Raw genomic sequence first — 13,918 nt, forward strand, 5'->3', positions numbered from 1 at the left:
TTTGAAAGACTGCAAGTGTCTGATTTAGGACAGTCCTATTCAGCTACAAAGATGAGTGCTATTCATCACCCACCATTTTGTCAACCAGCAAGTTTCACTGGGGAGCAAAAGGTCCTCTCAATTTTACCAGCATAATTTTATTTCGTTTTCAAAAAAATGTATTTTTTTGCTGGTTCTGGGGCTTGAACTCAGGGCTTGGGCACTATCCCTGAGCTTCTTTTGTTCAAGGCTAGTACTCTACCACTTCAGCCACAGCTCCACTTCCAGCTTCTTCTGTGATTAATTAGAGATAAGAGTCTTACTGACTTTCCGGCCCCTGCTGGCTTTGAAACTCAATCCTCAGATCTCAGCCTCCTGAGTAACTAGGATTATAGCCATGAGCCACTGGTGCCCAGCTTAGTTTTCAATTTTTGTTGTAAAAAGCAATATAACATAAGCTCTGTAATACAATATAAATATAAATGACTTGACTTGGTCTTTTGTGGCAGGATTGAACTTAGGGCCTCAAGCTTGCTAGGCAAGCTCTCTATCATATAGGCCACATTCACCATTCTCCAGTCTTTCATTTTTATGTTTTATTTCTATGATAGGTGGGGTCTTGATAATTGTGCCTGTCTGGTCTCAAACTCCAGATCCTCCTGCCATTATCTCCCCACCAGCTAGGATTATAGACATGTACCATCATACCTAATATAAATGACTTTCTCAGGGAAGAAAAAAAAAAGGCATGCTTACCAGTGGGGCTCAATGGTAGAAAAGAATTACTCTTCTAAATATTTTTGGCTTATGAAAATATGAGTATAACTTCATCAAGCGTCTATAACGTGCTGCTACTAGGTCACTTAGTATGCTACTCCTAATCTTCACAAATAATCCTAGATAGAATTATCCCTGTTTTACAGAAGAGAAACTGAGGCTCAGAGAGCCCGAGTAACCTACTGGACAAGTCACTCATTAAGCGAAGTCATTCTCAGGCCTTTCTGACTCCTAAATCTGGGTTCAACACTACTATATGGAGACACCTTCTTGCTAACAAAAGGTTCACCTCTAGCAATGTGATGTGAAAATGACATGAAATGGCATATTTTGAGGAAGCAGAAGAACCCAAAGGAATATGTGACTCACAGAGTAGATTCCTATCCTGAGGCAGGGGTTGATAGAGGTTATGCAATACCATTTTACAAACCTTGAAAAGTTCAAACACCATGTGATAGAGGTGGGATGGTACATAAACCACTTGTATTGGCTGTCCTGGTGATTTTGCTACAGAGCAGAAGAGAAAAATATGAAAGTACAGAGAGATGTGCTTACAGCATTTTTAAGAATAAATTGTGTAGTGATGAAAAGAAAATGTTCATTATGGAGGACAGTATTATTGGGGTAGAACTGTCACACCATTTCTTCACACTATTAGTGTTTATATCCCACCCTCATAAACATTTTGCAGCTGACAATGACAAGGGCCCTATGGCCATCCCTTACAATTCAGTCTAATAAGTTAACCAACCCATCCTCCCTTACTTCTCTTTCTTGGCAAGTCTTTGAAAGGACACTCAATCTTTATATAGAGATTATACTTTCCAAAGAGAGGCTTTAAAAATAAAAAGCTATTTTCTAGTTTTCTGAATGTGTCACCTGGGTGAAACACTGTCTCCCTTGTTTCAGACATTTCTATGTATAAAAAAGTCTTAAACTAGCATCCATTTCTCAAGAAGCACACACACACACACACAAAAAAAAAAAAACCCAGTTAGTGGCAAATGGAGGAGGGAGGCTATGTGTACGTAAAACAGACCTTTAGAAAAGCAAAGGAATAATTCATCATACCTCAGAATAATTGAACCAATAAATCAACTCTAATTCAACTAATAATCAGACTCTACTCTGAGTAAATTAGCTCTTGGGAACAAGAATGGGACATGCGCACACTGCCCACAGCAGTTGAGGCTCCCCAGCTAGCATGTGCACACTGTATATTTACTAAATGGTGCCATTGTGAATCAAAGATCAATACAGCTTTAGAAACCCACCAAGAAATTCTATTTTCAACTGGTAAGTTCCTCCACTACTCTCCTATTCTGAGAATAAGAATATGCTTTTAAAAAGCCTACTTAATTTTTTTCTTCCCACTACCTTCGTAAAAGTATCATCTGAACCTAGGAAATGTTTTCCTCCTTTGTCAAACTACCATACCTCCAGGAAAACATTGAGCCTCAATCTCCTTCCAAGAGAACAAAACCATTTTTGTCTAAAAGGCACTAGTCAGGGTAAAGGAAAGACCACCAGAAAGAAACGGATTCAAGTAAATGAGCAGCTTTCTTTCCGCTCTTACACACCTAGTCATCTGACTTCTTCAACAATAAAAATGGTTTACAACTTAAGCAGAAAAAAAGGATAATATATGTGTTACTGAGGTATATACAAAAATCAGATGTAACTTTCTTGGCACCATTTTTCTTATGACTATCAAGAAAATTAAAAATAAGCAAAGAATCAAAGTTATCACTTTAAGGGACATAAGCTGAAAAAGTTAAAATGCTTTTCATAAGAAATCTAACTATACATATACATATATACATATGTATATGGGTTTGTGTGTACATACACATATTTTATATGATTGCTCTTTAGCCTTTTTAATCAGTGAAGAGTTGATGACAATGTCCTTCTCTAGCAAAACAAATTTAATTCTACTATGATTTCTTGTCAGGTGGGCATAACAATCACTGAGGAAAGGACAACACCAGGCAGACTTACCATTTAGTTCTTCAAGTTCTAGTTCGGGAGAGTTTATATAATATAAATCACAAAGACGCCTAGCATTTTCATAGCCATCTAGTATGAATCAAAACAAGACAAAAAAAGCATTAAATAAATTTACTTCTGTTTCATGCAGTAAGATAGCAACAGTACTGACAAATGAAAACTTAAAATTCTTTTTTTTTTTTTTTTTTTTGGTCAGTCGTGGGGTTTGAACTCTGGGCTTGAGCGCTGTCCTTGTGCTCTTTAGCTCTACCTCTTGAGCCACAGCACCACTTCCAAAAAACTTAAAATTCTTTACAGGAAAACATACACTTTACAACCTTAGGATGGTAAATGTCTTTCATATGACAAAGCCTAACAGCTACAATAGAAAAATGACAAAAATTAATAACATCTGCACAGAAAAATATACCATAAAAGAAGCAAAAGAAAAAGAGCAGGCAAAAAAATATTTATAATATACTTATCAAAAACAGCTGGAGAAGCCGGGCGCCAGTGGCTCACGCCTGTAATCCTAGCTACTCAGGAGGCTGAGATCTGAGGATCGCGGTTCAAAGCCAGCCTGGGCAGGAAAGACCATAAGACTCTTATCTCCAATAAACCACTAGAAAACCGGAAGTGGCGCTGTAGCTCAAGTGGTAGAGCGCTCGCCTTGAGCTGAAGAGCTAAGGGACAGCGCTCAGGCCCAGAGATCAAGCCCTATGACCACAAAAAAAAAAAAAAAAAAAAAACAGCTGGAGAAGCTGTAGAGAATAGGTACTCAATCCATTTTACTTTTTTTTTAAGAGTATTCAATTTTAAATGCTTATAAATGTTTTCAAGTCTACAACTATTTCCTTATAAAATACTAACAAAAAGCAGTATAAGCTGAGTGCTGGTAGCACACATCTATAATTCTAGCTACTTGGGAGTCTGAGATATGAAGGACTATGGTTTAAAGCCAGTCTGGAAAAGCCCTCTAGAGTCCATCTCCAAAAAATAATCAGCAAAAAGTCAAGCAGCAAATATGGTCCAGGTATTAGAGTACCAAAAACAAGCATTATAAGCAAGCTCAAATGTTTAAACCCTGAGTTCAAACCCCAGACATGAAAAAATCAATAGATATATATATATAAAGACATTCACTGTAGTACTGCTGGGTAAAGGGAAAAAAATGAAAATAGCCCAAGTGCATATCAACAGGAGGGCAGATTAACACATACTGATAACATTCTACGTAACTACTAAGAAGCTTGGAGTATATCCATATGCATTGACATAGCAAAAGATCTGTAAACTTCCCACTTTCTAAAAACAACCAAAAATATAAAACCAATAATTTTGTTTGTGGGTGGGCACAGGGGGTATAAACAGACAAGATAGAAATAAACTGTTATGAATTATTGTTCCTAATGTAAGAACTTAGAAAGAGGAAACTAGGGACTTAAATTTTGGGGAGGGAAAGATAACTAGATTGTACCACTAAACTTTGCTAACAAAGAATTCTATCAACGTTCATCTTATATATAATGAACAACTAATGTTATAAGGAATTAAAAAAACCCACATATTTGCTTCTAACATTTTCCCTAATGACACAAACAGATGTTTTAATAGCAAAAACAACACTCAACACTTGGATTTCTGTATCATTTTAGAAATGAAAGAATACCTTTAATAACTTCAACCACATTGCAGTTTGGATTTATGCTTCCAATGTGTTTTCTATGAGAAGGACTTCCTTTTCCACCAAATAATAAAGCTATTAAAAATAAAAACAAATAAAAAGTAAAAAAAATGTACTGAATGTCCTTTTCCAGATTTGAATAGTTTCCCTAAATGGTACAAAACAGTAGAAAAAATATTTTCCTTAAGTATAAACACAGTATTCGTTTTCAATTAAGATGGAGGGCAAATAATATAAAAATTTAGCATAGGAGACTTACTGAAAACTAGCAAACCCTAGGGGGCAAGAGAGGGTGGGGAAAGAGAGAGCAATAGAGGGGGTTAATCTGACTAAAATATATGTAGGCAAGAAATGTCATAGGAAAGCCCTTTTGTGGAGCTGGGTGCCAGTGGCTTACACCTGTGATCCTAGCTACTCAGAAAGCTGAGATCTGAGGATGGAAGCCAGCCTGGGCAAGACAGTCTATGAGACTTTCCAATTAACCACAAGAAAATCAGAAGTAGCACTGTGGCTCAAGTGGTAAAGCGCTCACCTTGAGCTGAAGAGCTCAGGGACAGCACCCAGGCCCAGAGCTCAAGCCCCACAACTGACAAAAAAGAAAAAAAATCAGTCTATTCAACACTATTTGTAAAAACAACTGACACATTCAAGTTAAGTTAATTCAATTTACCATTAAGAAAACAATCTGCTTTGGCTGGGCGCTGGTGGCTCGCGCCTATAATCCTAGCTACTCAGGAAGCTGAGATCTGAAGATCTCAGTTCAAAGCCAACCCAGGCAGGAAAGTCTATGAGACTCTTAACTCCAATAAACCACTAGAAAGCAGGAAGTGGCACTGTAGCTCAAGCGGTAGAGCGTTCACCTTGAGCTGAAGAGCACAGGGACAGCACCCAAGCCCAGAGTTCACGCCCCATGACTGACCAAAAAGAAAAAAAAAAGAAAAAAGAAAATAATCTGCTTTGTATCTCATACTTTTCTTAATAAGCAAAAAGTATGTTCTCTTTAAAGGAAATTTAAATAAATTTAGAATATACCAACAGACGTTTGGCATAAATGTCGAAATAAATTTAAAATACCAATAGACATTTCTATTTCTCTTGGCTTTGGGATACTTACAGTGTTGATTGAGCAACATTCTAATTGAAATGCGACTCATGTAAAATCGATCCAAAAAGTATTGAACATTCTGGCTGGTAACAGGATCTACTCCAAAGCTTTCCTTGTATTCAGTCACACCCTGTGCCATTGTGGGAATGACATCATTGTGTCGGTTTCTGATCCGTATCACAGTATCTGTAAAGCTAAACAAACCTGTCTGTCAAGACAGCCAAATATTGTGACAAATGAGTTTAATACTAAAGTATAAATTTAAGCAACAATGGTAGACTAGAAACCATTAGTTCAGTATGAGAAACATCAATGAGTATTTTCCTAAACTGAAATATATTTCAGATTATAAAATATAGCAGATCTACCAAGGAGTAAGGACAGATCTCCAAAATAAGACTTTCACAATTTAATTCTTAACTTCTTAGAATAAGATTGCCATACAACACAACTGTAAATGGGTTGAATTTTCCTTATCCTTTATAAACGAAACTCATCTGAGAACTTGTTAGTGAGGCTAGTATTCCAGAGACTTTCTAAGCAAGAACAAGCAGAAAAAGCACACTCTGTAACAATCAAAATGCAAAGGGTCATTTGGATATTTATAAGATCATTATGGGCCACAAAATTATCAATGTGAGCAGACTGACGTGGTTAGTCAACAAGAAGCATTCTGTGCCTAATCATCCAAATGATGAGGCTTGTATATATCTGTGGGCTAGATGTTTCCCACCAGCAGGTAACTGAGGTGACTACCAGGATTTATCAATTCTGTCATGTTGGTTATGAAATTGTTCATATTACTTAACATTATTTTATAAATCACAGGTCAGAGAGACCCATAGACATGGTGTTTTTTGTTGTTGCTCAGCATAACAAAAGAATTATAACTAGTTACCAATCTTTCAAAATTGGGAGCTTTACAGTGAAAATACAGTTACGTGTGTGTGTGCGTGTGCGTGTGCGTGTGTGTGTGTGTACGTGTGTACATGTGTACGTGTGTACGTGCAGGTCCTGGGGCTTGAACTTAGAGCCTGAGTGCTATCCTTGAGCTTTTGTGATAGAGACTAGCACTCTACCACTAGTTACCAATCTTTCAAAATTGGGAGCTTTACAGTGAAAATACAGAGGTGTGTGACTTAGAGCCTGAGTGCTATCCTTGGAGCTTTTGTGATAGAGACTAGCACTCTACCACTAGTTACCAATCTTTCAAAATTGGGAGCTTTACAGTGAAAATACAGGGTGTGTGTGTGTGTGTGTGGTGTGTGTGTGTGGTGTGTGTGTGTGTGCGCATGCAGGTCCTGGGGCTTCAACTTATAGCCTGAGTGCTATCAGTGAAAATACAGAGGTGTGTGTGTGCGTGCATGCGTGTCCTGGGGCTTGAACTTAGAGCCTGAGTGCTATCCTTGAGCTTTTGTGATAGAGACTAGCACTCTACCAATTATGCCACAGCTCCACTTCCAGCTTTTTGACAGTTAATTGGTGATGAGAGTATCACAGACTTTCTTGCCTGGCCTAACTTCAAACTGTGATCCTCAAATGAGTATCTAGGATTAAAGGCATGAGCCACCATACCCAGCTTCAACTTTTATTTAACAATAGAAAAATTCAGCATTTGCACATAGCCATGATGAAGAGCTGAGGGGAGGCATCTATTCTCCCAACAATCCAAACTGTACACCTTTATTTCCACTGATCATCACATTTGAACTTTGGCTTTTCATATGTAAAGAGGAATATGAAGCATGTGTATCCACCCTCAGCTCACTGATTTTGTTACCTGCCTTGTTTCTATAGGTTTCTTTAAACAGATGTTCACAAGTACTGGAAATCTAAAAGTTACTCAGTTTCCCCAAAAGTAGCACATTTAAGCATAACAGATTAATTTTTATATGATGTTTGAGGGTATAAAAACTGTGCTTAGAATAAGGTCCAACTAGAGTACTTACTCATAAATAGTTTTAGCATTTTCAGCACTTTTGTCCTTAAAATCAAGAAGCTCCTGAAGACTCTGGATGTACCTAAAATACAAATCAATAGTGGTTTGTTCTTCTATATTACAAATATTAAATGTTGTGAAAGTTATTTCAAAACCTATTTTAAACATTATATATATATATGTATATATATAATTATTTTTATTTTTATTTTTTGCCAGTCATGGAGCTTGAACTCTGGGCCTAGGTGCTACCACTTGAGCCACAGCACCCACTTCTGGCTTTTTTCTGTTTATGTGGTGCTGAGGAATTGAACCCAGGGCCTCATGCATGCAAGGCAAGCACTCTACCGTTGAGCCACCTTCCAGCCCCATTTGATAATTTTAAATGTAGAATACTGCTATAAATTATGACTGAAGTAAGTAGGTTTTTTTAATATACATTCATGTTTGAATAAAGCAACAAGAACAAAGTAGGAGAAAGTACATATTTTTTGTGTTTAAAAGCATAGGTCAGAGGTGGGAGTTGCAGTTCAATGGTAAGCCAAGTGCCTAGTTAGAATTTATACACCTATCTATCTATCTATATAAACATAAAAAGCATTGGTCAAATTTGATTGAGGTTTTTTTCTGTTTTTCTGCTTTATTTTTTTTTATTTATTGTGAAAATACCGTACAGAGGCGTTACAATTACATGAGCAAGGTAATGAGTACATTTCTTATCAAGCATTGTTGCCTCCTCCTTTGTTTCCTCTTCCCATCCCTTCCCATCTCCCCTCCTTCCCCTCCTTCCCCTCCCACCCCACCAAAGTTGTAAAGTTAGTTTTTCGACATAATGTCTTGTACATCTCATTGTTGCAATGGGTCCACCTGTATCCCTATTTAAACAATTTGTTTTTTCCCTTCCCCTCCACAAATGAGACCAACTTCAAATACAGTGAAAACAGGGGTTATACCATGGAGGAGGGATATACAAAGCAACAAAGAAATATGTTAGAAACAATAGCAAGAAAGAAAAAACATTTGAGTCCTTATCTTGGGGTTCATTTCGCCTAACATCAACTTATCTGACTGTTTCTGCTTGTCTCAGACATATACTAGTTATTGCAAATAAGGGAAACCATGGAACCTATGTTTAAGAGGTCCTTATTCCTTTTAAATTCTACAACTTATAATCGTTTCAAAAATGATTCAATCCCAATATATATTTATGGGGGGGGTAAATAATGACTATCATGAGACTTGAATCTGTTACACTATGTAATCTTGAGCAAATGAACTTAGACTCATTAAGAACAGCTTACCTTCCTTTGTCTAAAAGTCTGATGTTAATGCTTTAAAACTTTAATGTTATCCCATTGCCAGTGGCTCACCCTTGTAATCCTGGCTACTCTCAGGAGACTGAGATCTGAAGGATGGTGACTGGATGTCAGCCCAGGGAAGAAAAGTCTGTGAGACTCCATCTCTCAACAATCAGCAGGGCTGGAGGTACAGTTCAAGTGGTAGTGTGCCAATCAGGCACACAAAAAATTTCAATTTAATTTTTGTAGTAATTGAGCTTGCTCAGCTCAATTGCTTGACAGAGCTCTACTATTTGAAATGTACTTCCAGCCCAGAACTTGAGATGTTTGTGTCCAATCAATAAATATTTCTTGGAAACCTACACTATGCCATATGATTTTTTAAAACAAAACTGAATAATATGAAAGCCATAAAAATGTTTGATTTATCTTAAAATTTAAGGTAACAAAGTACTTAGAAATAACAAAAAAAACAAAAGGCAATTTATTTTCTCATGCAGCCAAGTACAATGGCACTACAAGGGCCAAGGCTAAAAATACCTTACCACTATTCAATTACCCTTTTCAACAGTTTTAAGTCCTGATTGGTTAAGAACTTTTCCCAGGGACAATGAAAGAATCTTTAAATTCTGTGAATCTGTATGTACATTTGGGAAGCTGTACTGGACAAGTAACAGACTTCAACAAGACTTTACCTTCCCTAGTCAAGTGATTCTGATAGCTGCTATTCTGTTTATACCTTAATTTTCTTTTCATTGGCAAGAGATAAACAAATAACTGTCCTAGGACAGTATTGTTAGATGCTAACAACATTAGTTAGCATCTAATTATCATATATGTAGCAATCATACTTCTTTTGTCTATTTTTAATTAATGTTAGGGCAGCTTTCTTACAAACTATAATGCTTACAAAAGGATTAATAAGGATCTCTATGAACATCATTGGGAAATTTGATGCGGTTAAAATTTTCCCATTTAAGACTTAATTATGGAGCAAAGGGGTGACATTGTCCAAAAAGGAATGTACTCATTACCTGACTTATCAAACTGTAACCCTCTGTGTATCATCTTTATAATAACAATAAGAAATGTCAAAAAATACCTAACTCTGGCCAGTTATCAGATAGATAGATACATACATACATACACACACACATACATACACACATACATAGATAGATATACAGATACACAGATACATAGACAGACCTTAAAAGAATAAAACTTTTAGCCAGATAAGGTGGTTCACATTTGTAATCCCAGATATTTAGGGGACAGGATCAGGAAGAGCATGGTTCAAGGCCAGCTAGAACAAAAATTTAGCTATCTCAGTGTAAAAGTTGGGCATGATAGTACACCTGCCATCCCAGGTACATGGAAAGCTAAAACAGAAAGACCAGTAGGGCAAAAAAATCTCAATACCAACCTGAAAAATAGGTAAAGCAAAAAAGGTTGAATATGTGGCTCAAGTGATAAGAACTCCTGCCTAGCAAGTGTGAAGCCCCGAGTTCAAACCCAGCACCAAGGGGGAGGCGGGGGAGGAGAAGGAATAATACTTTTAAGATCAACAACATTAAGAAAGGCTATAGCTAGATGTCATATAGTAATAAATGCACTTAAAATGTTTACTATCATTTTTTGGAGGAGAAACAAGCTTTCGAAAACTTCTGTTTGGGGGTTATTTTTTGTTAGTCATTGGGCTTGAACTCAGGGCCTGGGCGCTGACCCTGAGTTTTAAGCTCAAGGCTAGCACTCTACCGCTCTAAGCCACAGCTCCAATTATGGGTTTCTAGTGGTTAATTGGAGATGAGTCTCATAGACTTTCCTGCCTGAGCTGGCTTCAAACCATGACCCTCAGATCTCAGCCTCCTGAGTAGCTAGAATTACAATCATGAGCCATGAACACCTGGAAACTTCTATTTTAAACTGGAAAAGATCAGGATTTTATGTGTGCACATATTAAAATATCACACTGAGCCCATTAATTCATGCAATTAACACATGCCAAGTAAAAAATAAAAGAAGAATAAGTCAGATGTCAGTGGCTCACATCTATAATCCTGGGGGACTAAGATCTGAGGACTGCAGTTTGAAGCCAGCTCAAGCAGGAAAAGTCCATAAGAGTCTCCTCTCCAAATAACCATTAAAAAGTCAGAATGGAGCTGTAGCCAAAGTACAAGAGCGCTAGAGCCTTGAGGACAAAGGCTCATGGACAGCACCGAGGCCCTGAGTACAAGCCCCAGGACCAGCACACAAAACAAAACAAAAACAAACAAAAAAACCTGGAAGAAAAAAGAGTTTCAACTTTTTGTAATCAGTTTATTAAAAAAAACACCTCTGGCATTCATCATTCTGATGATGTTCAGGCACAATACATAGTAATTCATGAATCTGAGCTGCAATCCCAGAAGGAATTAAAAGAAATGTACATAAATATTTGGCCATCAACAAATGGTAGCTTGCCTGGTGCTAGTTGCTCCTGACAGTATTCCTAGCTACTCAGGAGGTTAAGACCTGAGGATGGTGGTTTGAAGCCTGTAGGGGCAGGCAAGTAAATGAGACTTTTTTTTTTGGTCAGTTGTGGGGCTTGAACTCTGAGCCTGGGTGCTATCCCTCAGCTCTTCAGCTCAAGGTGACCGTTCTACCACTTGAGCCACAGTGCCACTTCTGGTTTTCTGAGTAGTTTATTGGAGATAAGAGTCTCACGGAGTTTCCTGCCTGGGGCTGGCTTTGAACGGTGATCCTCAGATCTCAGCCTCCTGAGTAGCTAGGATTGTAGGCAACTCAGCCTTCTCACCTTTATACATTCATAACACACATAAGGCAGAAGAGAACTACTGATACTATCTTAAGACTCTACTAAATAGTAAAAATCATGTGCCTTAAACTTAAGAAAAGTCTATTAAATCCACTAAAACTGAAACCACAAGATGGAATCTTACCAGCTTTGTACCAATTGAACGGATGGGGTTCTGAGAAGATTATCTGGAAGAAGACTTATTTCTTTCATTATATTTGCCAATCGAACAGGTAACTCTTGCCGCAGAAACATAAATGAGGTCTTTTCACACGCATTTACTGATCCTGAAACCAAACACAATGGGAAAAACAGTAAGTGTCCATAAGGCATCAGAAGCCAGACAGCAAGGTGACAACCCAGAGGGAGTCAGTCACCCAGCAGGCCAGAGGAGTAGAGAACCACCATAATGACCAGCTTCACTTAAAGTTACACTAAAATAGTCCTATTATTTCAGCAATGCATTGTACACTAATTCCAATCTTGCTGCTTTAGCAGTCAACCATCGTAAAAAAAAAAAAAAAAAAAGACACAGTCAGCAGCTGGAATTACTATATCAAAGGAAAACATCTTGTGAACCAGGTCAAATCCATCCCTTCGCCACACTCTAGTCATTTGAATGGAAAGCACAAACAAAACCTGTGGGCTCTGAGCCATAAAAGGGGGGCGGGGGGCAGGGGCCCTGACACTGTAAAGTAGTTGTAAGATAAAGAGACTACTGGTTATCTTTCAAGCTAAGGATGGTGGTCACCTGATAGCACTCACCAAAGCAAACTAAGATTCTACGTAAACTTGAAGACTCTGAAGTGTCTATTCAGTTTTCTCCTTTCCTTTCATTGCTCGGATTAGAAAGTGCAGTCTCTTCCCTGCAACCTGCCACACACCCTCCAGGGGAAAGCAGGGTGAAAAGCCGTACGCTGGACCAACCCTTCGGCTCGTGCACTTCGCACGTGTACACGACCTCTTGGCCGCTGAGGAACGAACGTGCTCGTCGGTGGGAAACCTCGAGCCACGAGTCAGGAAAACATTCCAGGAAAATGTGGGGCCCGTTGGAACTTGTAGGCAGTCATCGTACGATTGCACGGATCGTCACTCTGCAGAACCCCAGCTAGACACCTGGAGGGGCGACACCTGGAGGGGCACCTCGCCCCGCGGGGCCCGGAGAGGCGGGGCCGCGCTCGGGTTGGTTTTCGACCCCGCAGCGCCAGGCACCCCACGAGTCTCCAGTTGTTTACGCGGCCCGCAGGAGCCCGGACCCTCGGGGAGGAAGGAAGCAGAGGAAGGAGGCGGTGGGAAGGGCTGGTGCTCCGAGACCCGCGGGGGCCGGCGCGGCCGCAGCTCCCCCGCACGGCGCGCACAAAGGCCGGAGGCCCGGGCCGCACTCACCGAAGTCTAGGAACTGCTTCATGGAGAGCGGCGACGGCGAGAAGCGCGCGTAGAAGTCCACTTGGCCCGGAACGCCGCGTTCCGACGCCGGCCTGGAGCTCGAGTCCGAGGCAAGGCCGCGGCAGACGCTGGGGCCCGCGGGGCGCCACCCTAAGCCGGGGGCCCCCGAAGCGGCTCCGAGCAGCAGCCGCGCCAGCTTCATGCCGAGCGCCGCCCGAGGAGCCCGTGTCCCTGACACCAGCTCCCTTCTCCCCGCCGCGGCCAGGCGCTACGTGCGGGACGTGGCGGGCCGCGGCTGTCACCGCCGAGGAGCCCGTCCCCCCGGCTCCCCCGGAGCCCCGCCCCTGGGGAAACCACACCCTTGTGTGGGCGGGGTCTCTGTGGATGGGGGCGGAGCGACGCGGGGAAGGCGTGCGCGGGCGGCCGCGGGATAGGAGCAGACCTTCGGCCGGGACCCCCGCCTTGGTCGCCCTGTGTGGCCCGCCCTTCCCATGCCCTTTCGAGCAAATGCCACCTTCCTGCTTCCTCATCTCTCAATATCTCAGTCCAAAGGCTCTAGGTAGGCTGCGATCTGCTAGTTCCAGACTCCTCCTCCCCCTCTCCCTCCCGGCTTTAGGAATGGAGCCCCGTCTTTTTCAAGTGTGCTGGAAGAATCGGGGAACTTCCAAGAGCTCACACTTGCCAGACAGCCGCACCGAAGCCGGAGTGTGGGGCGCTGCCCCAAAGCGGATCACCGAGACCTCCCCCTTGCGGGACCGAGCGGGAGAGTGCTCTCCCGCTGGGCAGCCCAGCTCGCGGGTCGCTCGCTCCGCAGGCCCGGCGCATGGGCGTGAGCAGCGCTGCGGGGCACGCGGGCCCGCCGCGTGGCTGCTCCACCTCGCCAGGCTTCTAAATGGTGAACCTAGGACCGGACGGTTTGCAATGTTAGTTTAAGACAATCACTTTCCCAGTGTCTGGCAGCCTG

The 13,918-nt window shown here is 41.0% G+C and overlaps 1 protein-coding gene across 1 annotated transcript in view; it reads right to left on the reverse strand.

The window, feature by feature from the left end:
• The window catches only part of Pdk1 (pyruvate dehydrogenase kinase 1), a 29,894-nt gene extending 16,630 nt beyond the window's left edge, over positions 1-13,264 (reverse strand). The window contains exons 1-7 of the mRNA XM_042694226.1: positions 12,955-13,264; positions 11,714-11,855; positions 7,484-7,555; positions 5,544-5,728; positions 4,415-4,504; positions 2,758-2,835; positions 1,187-1,263 (exon numbers count right to left, since the gene is read on the reverse strand). Coding sequence (XP_042550160.1) covers positions 1,187-1,263; positions 2,758-2,835; positions 4,415-4,504; positions 5,544-5,728; positions 7,484-7,555; positions 11,714-11,855; positions 12,955-13,156 — 846 coding nt within the window. The 5' untranslated portion in view covers positions 13,157-13,264. The remainder of the gene's footprint in view (positions 1-1,186; positions 1,264-2,757; positions 2,836-4,414; positions 4,505-5,543; positions 5,729-7,483; positions 7,556-11,713; positions 11,856-12,954) is intronic.
• Between the last annotated feature and the right edge of the window lie 654 nt (positions 13,265-13,918).

This window comes from Dipodomys spectabilis, unplaced genomic scaffold, assembly GCF_019054845.1.
Source record: "Dipodomys spectabilis isolate Male_0828 unplaced genomic scaffold, ASM1905484v1 ptg000174l, whole genome shotgun sequence".
Classification (NCBI taxonomy): Eukaryota; Metazoa; Chordata; class Mammalia; order Rodentia; family Heteromyidae; genus Dipodomys; species Dipodomys spectabilis.